A 13,720-nucleotide genomic window follows, 5' to 3' on the forward strand; every position below is an offset into this window, starting at 1 on the left:
CTGGAGTAATCTTCTTTTTTTTATCCGCTGTTAGGGATTGAATTGTATTTAGATATTGTTTACCTGGATGTCTAACCATAATGTATTAATCATTGTCAATGGTATTGCTAATTATCACGATGTTTGGGACTGTGTCTTGCGAGAAGAAAAGTCACTTTCGAGTGTGCGCCCTTGTGATAATTAATACATCACAACTCAAAAAAAGTTCACTTTGCTCTGATAAAGGCAGCAGACGAGCTACTGAAACATAGATAGGGAAAAATATAAGGTTGTGCACCAAACAAAATTGATAAGAAGATGATTACTTATTGTGGCAGTATAGTTGAGACTATGGGTGGGTACCGGTACAAAACCGTTTTTTGTTTTTGGACCAGTCCAGAAAAAACAGAATGGAAAAAATTTGGTGCACCGGATGTTGGACCTATTGGAAAATGCACAGATTATATGATCAGGCATTCACACGTTTTGGGGCTTACCGGTCGAGGACAATAACGAGCGAAGTAGCGTAGAGTTTTACAGTCAATCATACAGAGGCAGTTAGATTTTAAAATGTCAGTGGGAGTCGAATACTCAACAAGAAGAGATTGCTTTGTAGCGAAAAGGACCATCGTTTTGAGTATTGCCCATTCACAAGTTCTCAAATACTGAATCAGGTTCAGCTCTGGACTTGGACCTGATCCTCTGGACCGGAACCGGGCCTGGACCTGAATTTTCTGTACTGGTACCCACCCCTAGTTGAAACGTGTGTCAAAGGCCCTCATTGGCAATGATGTTACAACATTAAAGGAACAGGTAGGTAAAATGGAAAATAAAATTAAAAAGGTATCTTGTAATAGACCACAGGAGCCACAGAGTCAACATACTATATGCAGGTAAACAATGAACATCAAACTTTTAATGTATGGAATGACTGGAAAGACCTTAAGTACAAGGCATTTTGTCTTAACATTTTAAAGGATGAAAAACAACCTTCGGCTTATTCACAAGGATTATAAAAAGAAAGTACTACACAATATCTTTTGTTTAGATTGTAAAACAGAATTACAAGTCAATGATCTTCAAAACAAATATCCAGTACCCTTGCATAAAAACTCAACTTGTTTCATTGTGTCACACCCAAATCTGACCTATTAAAATGTCAAAAAATGAGCCTACCAATAAACACGTATCTTACATGTGGATCAACATAGTATTCATGGTTCCTTAAAGTTTGATCCCCAATTCTCAATGGTATTGAAGTACAGTCAAAACTACGACCATCCTTTTTTAATTATACCCCCTATCATATCGTTGGACCCATAGTTCACATGATACTTCTCAATGATGTCTACTGTCCATGTATAGTTCACCACCATTTCAGCCACCCTTTCTTCCTCCCTCTCACCCGTGTGGCTATGTTGTCTTCATCCTTCTCTACCTCTCCTTCCTCCCCCTTCTCTGCCTCTTCTGCTGTGTGTTCCTCAACTTCCTCCTTCACCTGAACAGGATCGTGCTCCTGACTGCCTTCACTAGCATCCTCCCACGTTTCCAAGGCTTCTTCAGATGTCTGGGAAGCTTCTTCCGCACTTTCAGCAACCTCCTGGCTCCTTGGAGCATCCTCCTGGTTTCCTGTACACTCCTTCTCAACCACCCCTTCTGTTGATCCTGCTGGAGTAATGTTGTCATCTTCCTCATCACTTTCTTCCTGTGGGTCATCACCCGACTCCACAACTTTTGGTTTCTTTGCTACTGCTCCTTCCTCAGTGGTTGTCTCTTCAGTATTTCCTGTCTTCCTCTTTCTCTTGCCACTTTCTGGGAGATCCTCAGGGGTACTAGTAAACTGGACCTCTTCCTCTTTAAAAGTGACGTTCTCTGCCACTGGTTCTGTCAAATGTCCGGCTGACATGTCTTCAGTGCCGTCAGGCTCAGTCGATGGACCCGCTTCCTCCTGTAAGCAAGCAGATGTAGATGCCGCCTCTACAGTAGACACTGGCTCAGTGTAGGTTCCTGTTGTTCCAATAACATTCAATGGAAGGAGGCTGTCCAAGTTGGGAAGCTGGTTTGGAATGAACTTGATCCTCTCCTGTAAGGAGCTGCTGATGTCTTGCGGTGTTTGCTCGATTGACGCTTCTGTCAACCGCCGCGTCATCTCCTGCTGCACGGACAGTAACTCGTGATTGCTGCCGAATCGGACCAGCCTGTCGCCCAGCTCACACATTGGCTTACATTGCTCTGCAAGTGGCACGTACTTCTCTTTCTCTAACTCCACCCGATCCTTCATCTCTGTCGAAAACTGCTCGAGCTGTGAGAGGAGGAATTGTTCCTTCTTACGGATAAACTGTGTCACGTGGCTGACGAGTGCTTCGGTCGAGTTCTGTATCTGGAACCTCGTTTCTTGGATGTTTTTCTCAAGACTCTCCTCCAGCGGCCACTTGAGATCCTTGCATTTCTCGACCAGCTGGCCGAGGATGTCTCGGTAGCTCTCGGAGGCCCTGTCCACATCGGAGGTGACGTGCTGGATGTGTGCTGCTTGCGCACACATGCTGCAGACCACGATGTTGCAGGACTCGCAGAAGGCGTTGGTAGGGAGGTTGTGGCGCCGGCACGTCCTTGTCGCTGAAGTGTGCTGTAGACGGAAAAACTTGAGGTAAATCTTTGTTTTTATAATTCTGCATGCACATTTACCGGTACCATACAAAAACATTAAGAAGCTTCAATACAATATTTCAAAGATCTCATTCTTATCAGACTTTGATACATGTTAGGCTGACTATTCAACGAAGGTGTCATCAATATACTTTCATACTTGTAAAGGCCTATTTTCATCATTTTCACTGCTACAGAGAAATGAAATCCTGTGCTGAAATTTGAAAGAAAGGAACATCAGCAGGCTATAAATATTATCACACAGGTCCAGTCTACATTTTGTTCACTACTATAGCCTTAGGTAATCTTTGTTGAACAAATGGTTACTTTATGTAAACATGTCTTGTACCAAAAATGTACAAGAAATGATGTCAAATCTGAGTGCAAAGATTTGTGAGCAGAGATTGAAAGATGCTTGTATTTTTCATTATTAGAATATTGGAATATGGAAACTACTGGTACTAATGATGATGGACTGTACAAAAATCAATATTATATGCTACCATTGAACACAGATGTGTTCTCTAAAAGACATTTATCAGTCTTGACCAACTCAACACCTGTTACAGTGTAGTGAAAGTCTCTGCAGTACCTGTAGAAGGTGATAGATGGAGCACTCCTGACAGAGGAAGTCCTTGCACTGCTTGCAGGTCCGGTTTGAAGGCGTGAACCTGGCCTGTTGGGTACAGTAGTGCTTCATGAAGATAGTGTTGTGGTAAGTTTCGATGAACGAGCTCAGGTCCGCTACACGCGACAGGAACACGTTGGCTTTGTGTCGCAGACCCCCAATGCCATCGGAGGGAAGCGGGGTGGTCTCCTGGCAAATGGGGCAGGCGATGACGTTGGACCCCTGGAAATGAGAGAATTTTGATTAAGTCCTCTGAATGTCGACATTGGAAGAAAGATTGTAATACTACTAGTAGCTTTGCCAAAGTTTTTCCCATGATCTAGCCAGCCCCCCACCCCAAATGGGGGTATGAATCCCATGGCATAAAGGGGAATAATAGGTCAGGAGAGGAGAGTCAATCCACAGGAAAGTTGACATTCCCCCTGTGCACCAAACCCTTAAGTAGCAAAAATTTGCAAATAATTTTTCCTAAACTTCTCAAAATATTCTCTCTAAACTTCAAAAAGATTCCTCCTAAACTTTCCTGCCAAATTATTCTCCCTGTAGGCAAGCATAGGCTATGGTACTGAATGACAACAAGTGCTCCCACCTGCTCAGTCTGAGAGTTCTTGTAGTCGGTGAGACAGGGCAGACAGAAGGGATGCCAGCAGCTCAGGAGCTTTGGTACATTCAGGAGTCCCTGACACAGCCGACAGGTCACGAAACTGAACTCTTCCTTCTCAGTCATGCTGGTGCTGAGGAAGAGACATGGTCAACACAAATGATTTTTATAGACTCTGCAATGTCTAGTGCTTTGTATATGCACTACCTACTACAGAGGCTAGTTTGTGTAACACAAACTCTGCTGTCTGGGGCTGTAACTGGCCCCTCCTCGCACCGGAGGAAGTTGGGCGGGCTGCTATAAGTGAGATTTAATCAGGCTACTACGGAGGCTTAGACCAAGACAAAATTTTGTGTCATTATGGTTAAGAGATAATCACCCGCCTTGAGGGTGTATTGGTGTCATAATTCTTGCTCCTTTGCTATGACCACCTAATAAAACCAATGAGTAAACAAAGCGAAACTGGCACATGTATATACATTCCAATGTGAGTGCTATACGTGGAATCTCCAATTTCTATTATCATACGTAGCCTATCCAAACTGACCGGCACCACTGTGCTGCTTGGCCCAGTTCAGCTTGCCGCCCGTCAGCCCCTGGATTTGGCTCCAGGGCACCTCCCCCAGCTTCCCATGAATCAAAAGATGAATTTAAATCTGTGTCTGAAATTTCTTGGGAGAAAAACGGCCGCGCTCCGTCCATATCGTGATCCAGCCTGTTTCAAAGATGAAACAGAAGAACAGAATGTCATCCGCAAAATATGGGGTGTATATGTATCTCTCCTTTTGATTGGTCAATGTCCTGTGTATCTTTCGTTCTGATTGGTCAATGTCCAGTATATCATTTTGATTGGTCAATGCTGCCATACACCCCAGGAGATTATGTATCTGTCCTTGTGATTGGATTCAAAGGAAGGGGGGTCAACAATGCCTTACGCTGAATTGAGAAGAACCCCCTACATTGTACATGTATTATGATAGATATACATGTAGGGCATATGAATCTCTCCTTGTGATTAGTCAGACTAAAAAAGGAGATTTCTTCAAATTTGCTCACCTCACTACAGTACTATAACAATTACTGTAACAATTATAAATTCGGTTCATCAGCAGCCAATGTTGAAAATCTCAAATCAGCGCTTCCCTCAAAAATAAACACCACCAGTACAAAAGTCTGTGAAGGAGGCTACCATACTGCTACCTACCTTGCACACTCCTCTGCAGGCACAGTTTGCGGAGGGCGGGCTCTCCTGCGGCTACCTCTCCTCCTCGCAAACTGAGAGATGGGCCTGACTGTGAAGACTGATGGACTGGTACAGGAGCTGGCCAGAGCTGCTGGGTGGCTGGGAGTGGAGTTCTCCTGGCCCATTGCCAGGTAATCTGTAGGATACACCAGAGACTGGAGGCACCTGCAATGGGAAAGATTACAAAGTCAAGGTCAGTTGTCCCATTGAATATCATTTGCTTTTCTCAATACATATACATAGACATTACATCATATATGTATAAAGTGACATCGCATAATAGTACTTAACATGTATACACTAAAATTCAAAGTGTATAACGTTACACTTGAGATACTCATACTGCATTGCAGCTTTGCTACTGCTTATGCTTTAAAATTATACTTTCATAACCAAGCGGCAAGCACACCAAATCATCCCTTCTCTTCTAGGTAAGTGCGTTGGGTTCTTCAACAGTTCTACGTGTGGTCTAATGTAGAGTTAGTGTTTGTAACTTTGTTGCATATTTTCTCATATTGCTGTGTGTGTGTGAGTGTTTCTGCCATTGCAAATCTACGCAACACACATAACGTTACAACACAGCATTACATACAGTACATTCAAACACTGCTATTTCGTCTAGGGGACTGGAAGGATCACACGGCAGGGGATATAAGAAAAAGTTGCTATTTTCTAGCCTAACATCTGCTTGAAGAAAAAAGTCAACAACACACCCACAAAACCCGGAAGTAAAATGGTTTCGGTCTGCCGTCTGGGTCTGCTTCTCGTACAATCAAGGCACGATCTACCCCAAGATTCACCAGCATTCAGTCATTTTTCTGATAAGGAAGGAGCTACAAAGCTCTCTTTTACAGAATTGATAGATCACTGCTTTCAAAGGATGGAAGAAAGCCTGGATCGGGTAAAAATTGTGAGCTTCAAAACAGCATAAATTAATTTAAAACGACATCCATGAAAACTAAGACCTATCATGATTAAAAGGAGACGGGGTTCCTGGACAATTTACGCCAAGATTATCACTATATGTTACCTAGAAACTAACCCCTACCTTCTCAAGGACCTGCAAATCGTCTGACACCTCTTGCTTGTCCTGAATGGAGGGAATAAAGGTCGGGAAAAGTGTCGATCAGAATACACAGCTGCAACAGGACGCGTAGTGGACGCTACGGTAAACGCTAGACAATACCATTTTCACATTCTATGGGGGTGGGTGGATGAGCAAATGTAACAAATATTCTGAATGTAGGTAAATGTTATGATGATTAGTTATTAAAAAGTCAAATATTAAACATTAATATGCAAAATCAAAATTTACAAAACTGTACAAAAATACTGACTGACTAAATAGGTATTTAGAAGCATGGAATGGTCACTGGTAAATGGTATATTCCGACACGCATCGTGCAGCAAACTGTTCGCGAACGCCTCCTTGTGGTGATATGTGAACTGCACTGCACGATCCTTTGCATTTTCAGAAAAGGATCAGTAAATCAGCTTAGGGGAAATGGTGTTCAGAGAAAGACTGTTGAAGTTGTTGATTGGTACAAGCACAAAATAAAGTTACAGTACATTTTGCCGCTTTTATCAAAATGAGTTGAGTACAGTATTTGACAGAAGAAGTTTATTTGCAAGTTCGTGCCCGAGGGCTAATTGCAACTACATACATAGTAGATATACAATGGACTGTTATGAACAATATTCTACTCTAATACCAGTGTTGGCTATTTCTAAACAGGTTGGTTTTGACTTCTTTTTTGGAAGCAGAGGGAGAAGAAAAGCCCCACCTTTTAGTGAAATTTGTGGGTTCTGCGAATTCATGAGAAAAGTGGCTTTCTGTTCGTCTGCCAACATGTGGGGAAGTTGGGATAGGTCTTTGTGGCTTCTCTAAATTGAGTGATTCTTTCGGTTTGGTTGAATGAACATTTGGAAATAAAATGTGTTTCATCATTTATTCAGCTTCACAGGTTAGAGATCATTAGATACAATCTAAGGGATTTCGGCAACAGAAATCTAGTTTCTCTACGAGGCCGACTCCCCAGTACAAGTATGTAAAGTCTTCAGGCCTTAATCTCCAAGCAGATCCTGCGTGGGATAAGCTAGGCAATATGTTGGCCACGCGGCAATTTACTCCTCTGTCGGCTAAACTCCTTCCTCAACTTATGTTACTGTCTTATGCACCGCAGGATCTGCTTGGAGATTTTTCAGACCTCGATACAAGCAAGGACGTCCTTGGTACAAGGGTAAATGATTACGATAAACAAGGCTGACATCACCGCATGACAAGGATTTTACGTCAAACCGGATGTTGACACCTCTTGTGACATTCACACTATCAATGTGAAGTTATTGCTGTATCCACTAGGAGGAATCTGACTTTAACCTTCATGGTGTGTCAGAGCAGTGGCTGTTTACTTAAAGCAATCCTGCAAGCGACCTCATCCCCCACGGGTACACTCCGGCTGCGTTCGACACCCCGACGTGAGGGTTAGGGGTGCCGGAATGTAGGCAACGCGAGGGGTACACATCGTCAATGTCAAATACAATGTCAATGGACGTCGGATACTCTACCAAACAGAATCCTTTGTAGCGAAATAGACCATTGTTTTGAGTATAACAAGTTCATAGATAATAGGTAAAGGTTCAGGTCCGGACCTGGACCTGATCGTCTGGAACTGAACCGTATCTGTGTCTCGGTATTTTCTGTACCGGTACCCACCCCTAGTACACATATATTAGAGGCGTCGGAACAAATGCTCATAAACATATTTTTTCGCGGCATTGAAAGTTGAACATTCATTGTTCGAAATGCCTATCAGTCTCACGGTATATTGAAATTGTGGCCCATTTGAAACTATCTGGGTACGGTCTGTCACAGATTTTTCTTTCTTCCTTTTTGCCCACTTTCTAGTCTCAATTTATTTCCTTTGAAAAACAAGACCCGGGAAAATTGAAGTTGTGTGACAATCGTGTCTGTCACAGTCGTTATATCAGGGACCTTTTCCTTCCAAGGGCGTTTAACTATGTAAGGATCCCTAGCTTGTTTTGATACTTTACCCTCCCCTTATATGCTTGAATATCACATATCATATTCATGTACATACGTCATTAATTTTCGACCCAGGAAGGATTCAATTTCTCTTATATAATTAGCGCGGTGTTGATAGCTGTAGCAGGGGTATGCAAAAAGCATTAATTCAGGTATCATTTCGGCCTTCAACACTGGTTTTAGGTTTCTTTGCTGATTGGATTGCCTCAAACAAATGTGCCTCGCCAATTTCATAATGTTTGTGTATGTTTTCACCTCTAACAATGCAAAGAAACAAATATGACCCGTTGATTTCATAATGTTTGTGTATGTTTTAGTCACCGGTCATTGATCTAGATCTGTGCGCCTATTTTATCACGACAGGGCTGCGATAGGCATAAATAGGGGTGCCTAAGCATTTGCACGAACCCTACGAGATTCGTACGAACATTATGTGGATACGCACGAATCTTATGCGATTTGCACAAACCTTTTGCGAAATTCAGCCAATGGCCCGGGTCACGTCAAAAAGGATGATTCTTCCCAACCAATCATTGATGACCAAAACGAAGGAACACGGACTATGAACGCTGAGCTTTTGCTCTGCTAATGTTTTTTTTACCATGTATATGTAGTGATATATGTAAATAGACTTATTAGCCGGGACTCGATGTAAAAAAAAAACAACTGTATCTCTGTTACTAGTATATATTGTTTGACTCTTACCTGCCTCATGACCTCAATGAAAAGCGGCCTGCAGGCCGATTCGAGATTCTCATGAATAAATAAAGATTCAGCCAAACAAACAAACCGTTGAGTACATTGGCATACTATGTGATAGAGTCGATTCCATATTACCGAGAGGGTGTTTCTTGCCTTTTGTTCCAACATTTTGGAAATCTTTGTAACAATCTAACTGTGATAAGTAACTGTTTAGAACTATTTATAACATCAATGTGACGTTCTAAATATTTTTATAGCATTCAAACATGTTAGAAACATTTCTAACATCAAATACATAATATCTGTTAGTTTCTAAACTGTTCCAACATAGATGCATCATTTGTGATCACATGTTCGAACATGGAAACAATATGATGAAACTGGGTCAGTGGGCTGGGAAGAGGGCAATTCACACATCCCTGCCAAGTGCAGGAAATTATGTCTGTCTGCCACCTTCTCACAAAAGACTCACCATTGTATACTAAAGAAAATCTAAAAATACAATAGCCAAACAAAGGACCAAGCTTAGCAGCTTTGTTTATGGGGTCAATAAAAGTTTTTATGGAGAGAAAAAATGACACAAAATGTTGGAACATGTTGGAACAGTAAAAAAAACACATAGATGTTTGAAAATTGTTCTAAATAAAGAGATAATTATATCATTACTTTCCCAAATGTTCCAACAAATATAAAAAGGTTCAAACATGTTTAAACTTTCATTTTGAAATGTTTGAACAATTTCGAACTTAAGTGACTGAAATGTTCTTTTACTCAAAATAGTTCAAACTTATTACAAATATTATTTCAAAACCATCTCGGTGACTTGGAATTGACTCTACTACTAGTATTTTAGGAAATTGATTGTATTCCTACTTCCTAAAAGTGAAAAAGACCTGGCTTCTTCAGTGGTTAGTGACGTAGCTTACATCCGCCAGAGCGTGGGTACTCACACGAGGCAAGATTCGCGGTTTGACAACAACACCGGACACAATTATCTTAATGGATAGAACGTGGTAATTACAGACACTGATATGTAATTTATATTTGATGCGTGACGATAGGTGCTAACACTAACATAAATAACGGGTGTCGGAAATTTCTTGGACATTCGTCAGCTAAGCGCAGACCCTGTGAAGACCAGAAAAACGGACAGATCCGGCATGAGACGAAGAGGTAAGGATAAAATCTATGTGTTTCTATCCTATGTTTTTCGTGACTGAACAATTTTGGCACTGCTGGCATGTTAACCATGTTAATCTTTGCTGATATGTGCTCCACTGGAATATATAAGGTAATCGTTTTTACTTCTATTTATCTTCATAGGTCGACAACAAAACTGTCGCCAGGAACGGCCACTGGCTCCAGTTGTTTACCTTCTCCTGGCTGCCTTAACCGTTTTTACCTTCCACTTGATCTCAAAGTACGTTGGAGAAACTTTCTTTTGGAAGCAAAAGCAGGAAACTCCATCAACGTCACCCACGGCACCAGAGGCTACCCCTCCACGGGTGTCATCGGTTCACAGCCGCGACGCCGAGGCAGACTTACCCCGCCATCGCCGTTCCAGTCCTCATGATTGGAAGGGCGACGACAACCGCTACGAGCAGATCGAACAAGACACCAAAGAAGTGGCCTCATTCTCTGTCGACAAGAATGCCCCGAGTTACAACGTCAGATTAAGCAAGGGCAAATCAGCGGAAATAGCATTGGCAAAGATGAAAGAACCCCCCGATTCCACTGTCATCATTGGAGGCATCCTCAATAATGGCCAAATCACGACGAGCACACCACCCGACAAGCAACAAGTCATCGTCTCCTCTACAACAAATGATGACCAATACGACCACAAACAGGTAGGAGCTTTGACCCAAAACAAAGCGTTCTCAGAAATCCCCACGGTCACAAAGATTGCCAACGCCAATGACAAGAAAGTTCGCTCGAATCTCTTCGGGAATCCACGTGATCGGCAAGTTTTGAAAGAACTCTCCTCTTCCATCGTAGATGACGCCCAATTTTCTACTGATGACGTCAACATGTCACCAGAAGGCACAGAAGAAGAGTTCTTGGACTTGAAACACGGACAGTTTCAACCCGTGTTTCAACGCTCAACAGAAGAGATAGGAGAGAAAGAAAACGAAGAAATTCCTGTGGCCCTCTACAAAAAAGACAACCTGAGGGACAAGATACAACCGTCTTCAAAAGATGAAGGGCTACAGAGCATCCACGCCAGTGCTCACACATTCGATTACATTGACGAGCTTCTAACTCACGCTGCCAAGAAATCAGAAGCCCATGGACTACCGGGTACGGACGCTTTTTACGAGACAATGCCTTGCGTTGTTGAAGATGACAACACCTTGAAAAATCATCCAAGCAAACGTTCAACATATGTCCGAGAAATGGTCGATAATCAACACAGCAAAAATCTCAAAGAATCGACCAAAAGCAACGCAAATCAGACCCCTGCATCAAGTGGTCGTCCCAAGTCCAGGTATCCGCGAGAAGTTGGCAATCTACTTGTTGAAGAAAGTTCAGGGGAGCAGCCCACGACCCTTCTAACAACACCAGGGCCTCAGAACTCAACCGCAGGCAAACTTTTCAGCGGCGCCAGTACTGAAGGATCCAAAGCGGAGGATGTTACTCAGATGTTGCACTCCACAGGACAACCAAATGCGATTGCAAGTACTGTAGAATCCACTGAAAGCAGCACAGCGATTACCACCATTGGAACACTTGTAAACTCATCCCAGTACACGGCTATGAGCACAACGGCAACCACCCATGCACCAGGTAAGTACTTTACCTTCGTTATATATAATTACCTTTACAATTGTTGTACCCAGAAATCTCCTCCAGACGACCACTCAGGGGGACGACAAAATCTGGTCTTTGCGGTTTGGTGGCCTGTTTGGATAGGATTCTCTTAAAAACATGTCAATGGGAAAATTATATGAAGAACAGCAAAATAGTGGTCACATTGTACGGGCAGTCCTGCTGTAGAAGTGGTCTCTAGTACAGGTTTGATTATACGGATATGTACAGAGCGTATTTCCCTGCTGTAGATAATAGAGATGTAGTAGATCATAGATGATGTGTCAGATGCTGATATTTACCTTCGTCAAGAAGGTTATATTTTGGGTAGCGTTTGTTTGTATGTATGTATGTATGTATGTAGAAGACCAGAATAACTCAAGAACGCCTGGATGGATTGTATTGATATTCGGTATGTGAGTAGGTCTTGGTGAGACCTAGAAACGATTAGATTTTGGGCCCCCTAGCAACCTGTTATGGTACTGCAGCAGAACTTCCTGGTTTGATATCTCAAGTTCTGAACATGCTATGGCCATGATTTTTTAGTGGTAGATAGCTCTTGATGCCGAGAGTCGGTGGTGTATGTTTGGGCCCCCTAGCGGCTTGTTTTGGAACTGCAGAGCAGGTTTAGTGTCAGACTTTAAAAGGGAATAACTCAAAAAGAGGTTAACGAATTGTTATGATTTTTGGTATGTGGATATAGTAAGTGATGCTTCATATAATGACATATTAATTATGCAAATATTTATCTAATTTGCATAATTAATTATGAAATTTTATGAACATGCTCAGTTCCAGTATGGGACCATTGCAACATGTGACACCTGTAACTGAGAAGGAGAAGAATATTGATTGATATATATGATGCAAAATAAATACCTAATTTGCATAATTAATGAGAAAATGCTACAATTTTATTGTCGTAAATGACAGTAACTTCTTACTTGTAGCATTTGGAAGTTATGTACAGGTGAACATCGTTGAACATTAATTATGCAAATGAGGGTCTCATTTGCATAAATTATCAGAAAATGCGATAAAAGCCTTCTTTCTTAACATAGATTGTGTACGTCTGGTGTCTGGTAGAGGAGATGATCAACTGATACAATTTATGTAAATAAGAACCTTATTTGCATAATCAATGATAAACAATTAAAGCAGCAGTTGTAAAGAAAGGTAGGATTATTTGGCGAAGGTATGGGGTCGTGGAACTCTAGTCTTATGTATTTACATAGTCTTATTTCTTAGTTGTATTTTATTGTCTGTAGCCCCACTTTGGCCAATGACAATCATTTGCTTACAAATCAGCTCATGTGCCTTCTATTTTCTTACATTCTTTAGGCAACACCCATCGATGGTTAAATGTTTCTCCGTACTGGTCTGTACAATACAACGTTGAGAAGTGGCGGGATCGAGCGTGGAAGGCTCTAGACGGGAACCCGTCTGCAGTTTGGCTGGTATCCCACACTGTACCTTTGGTTGTGGACTTCGGATCGCCTCACGAACTGTTACAGATACGCATTACGTACAAGGAAAACCAGCACGCAGTTACCGGGTACAACATATATGTAACAAACGGACCGCACGCACAACGAAAGCAAGTGCAGTGGACTCATGTTCTGAGTACTCCAAGACAAAACATAAGCGCCGGGGAAGACGAAACCATCGACGGATTTTCGGGCATCGGTCGCTCGTGGAAACTGGTTTTCTTACATAACATCAGTGCCTGGGAAAGATGGTGTAGCGGAACGTATAACTACAGAAATAGAGTTTTAGTGCAAAAGGTGGATTTCTTTGGTTCCAAAGGTAAGCCAACTTTATCCTTCACTCACAGTTTCAAGACACACGCATCCAATACCCAGGCGGGCAAAGATCCTCTCTTCTTCAGGTTCAACGAAGGTGGCCAACATCGTCATTTCGATGAATCTGATTTGGGTCAGGGGCCAGATTTTTGCTCCTAACGGTTGCTGGTACGGATGGTATTGGGAGGGGGGGGGGGGCAGGGGTATACTAGTGGTTACTTGATTTAAAGTATAATGATGCTAGCATATGCTGCGGTCCCGTTGC

At 42.2% G+C, this 13,720-nt stretch overlaps 2 protein-coding genes across 3 annotated transcripts; one reads left to right on the top strand and one right to left on the bottom strand.

The window, feature by feature from the left end:
* Positions 1 to 867: 867 nt before the first annotated feature.
* Positions 868 to 6,299, bottom strand: LOC118403299 (E3 ubiquitin-protein ligase TRIM56-like). Of its 2 annotated transcripts, XM_035801956.1 has the most exons (6): positions 6,146 to 6,299; positions 5,059 to 5,262; positions 4,402 to 4,569; positions 3,843 to 3,987; positions 3,218 to 3,475; positions 868 to 2,605 (listed from the first exon to the last, which is right to left on the bottom strand). In XM_035801956.1, exons 2-6 carry the CDS (start codon positions 5,220 to 5,222, stop codon positions 1,346 to 1,348), a joined length of 1,995 nt encoding a protein of 664 aa, XP_035657849.1. In that variant the 5' UTR covers positions 5,223 to 5,262; positions 6,146 to 6,299; the 3' UTR covers positions 868 to 1,345. The 2 variants fall into 2 exon arrangements, with proteins under 2 accessions (XP_035657849.1, XP_035657850.1); XM_035801957.1 differs by lacking the exon at positions 4,402 to 4,569.
* Positions 6,300 to 9,914: 3,615 nt separating this feature from the next.
* LOC118432783 lies at positions 9,915 to 13,614 on the top strand. The gene is made up of 3 exons (XM_035844403.1): positions 9,915 to 10,018; positions 10,169 to 11,632; positions 12,995 to 13,614. Exons 1-3 carry the CDS (start codon positions 10,006 to 10,008, stop codon positions 13,612 to 13,614), a joined length of 2,097 nt encoding a protein of 698 aa, XP_035700296.1. The 5' UTR covers positions 9,915 to 10,005.
* Positions 13,615 to 13,720: the final 106 nt, after the last annotated feature.

This window comes from Branchiostoma floridae, chromosome 16 (assembly GCF_000003815.2).
Source record: "Branchiostoma floridae strain S238N-H82 chromosome 16, Bfl_VNyyK, whole genome shotgun sequence".
Lineage (NCBI taxonomy): Eukaryota > Metazoa > Chordata > Leptocardii > Amphioxiformes > Branchiostomatidae > Branchiostoma > Branchiostoma floridae.

Excerpts from the sequence above, each read along its gene's own strand:
- LOC118403299 (XM_035801956.1), bottom strand. The coding sequence starts at position 5,222 with ATGGGCCAGGAGAACTCCACTCCCAGCCACCCAGCAGCTCTGGCCAGC. Across the intron at positions 4,570-5,058 it reads CCTGCAGAGGAGTGTGCAAG|GCTGGATCACGATATGGACG; the intron begins GTAGGTAGCAGT and ends TCTTTGAAACAG. Across the intron at positions 3,476-3,842 it reads AGAACTCTCAGACTGAGCAG|GGGTCCAACGTCATCGCCTG; the intron begins GTGGGAGCACTT and ends TCTCATTTCCAG.
- LOC118432783 (XM_035844403.1), top strand. Across the intron at positions 11,633-12,994 it reads GGCAACCACCCATGCACCAG|GCAACACCCATCGATGGTTA; the intron begins GTAAGTACTTTA and ends TACATTCTTTAG.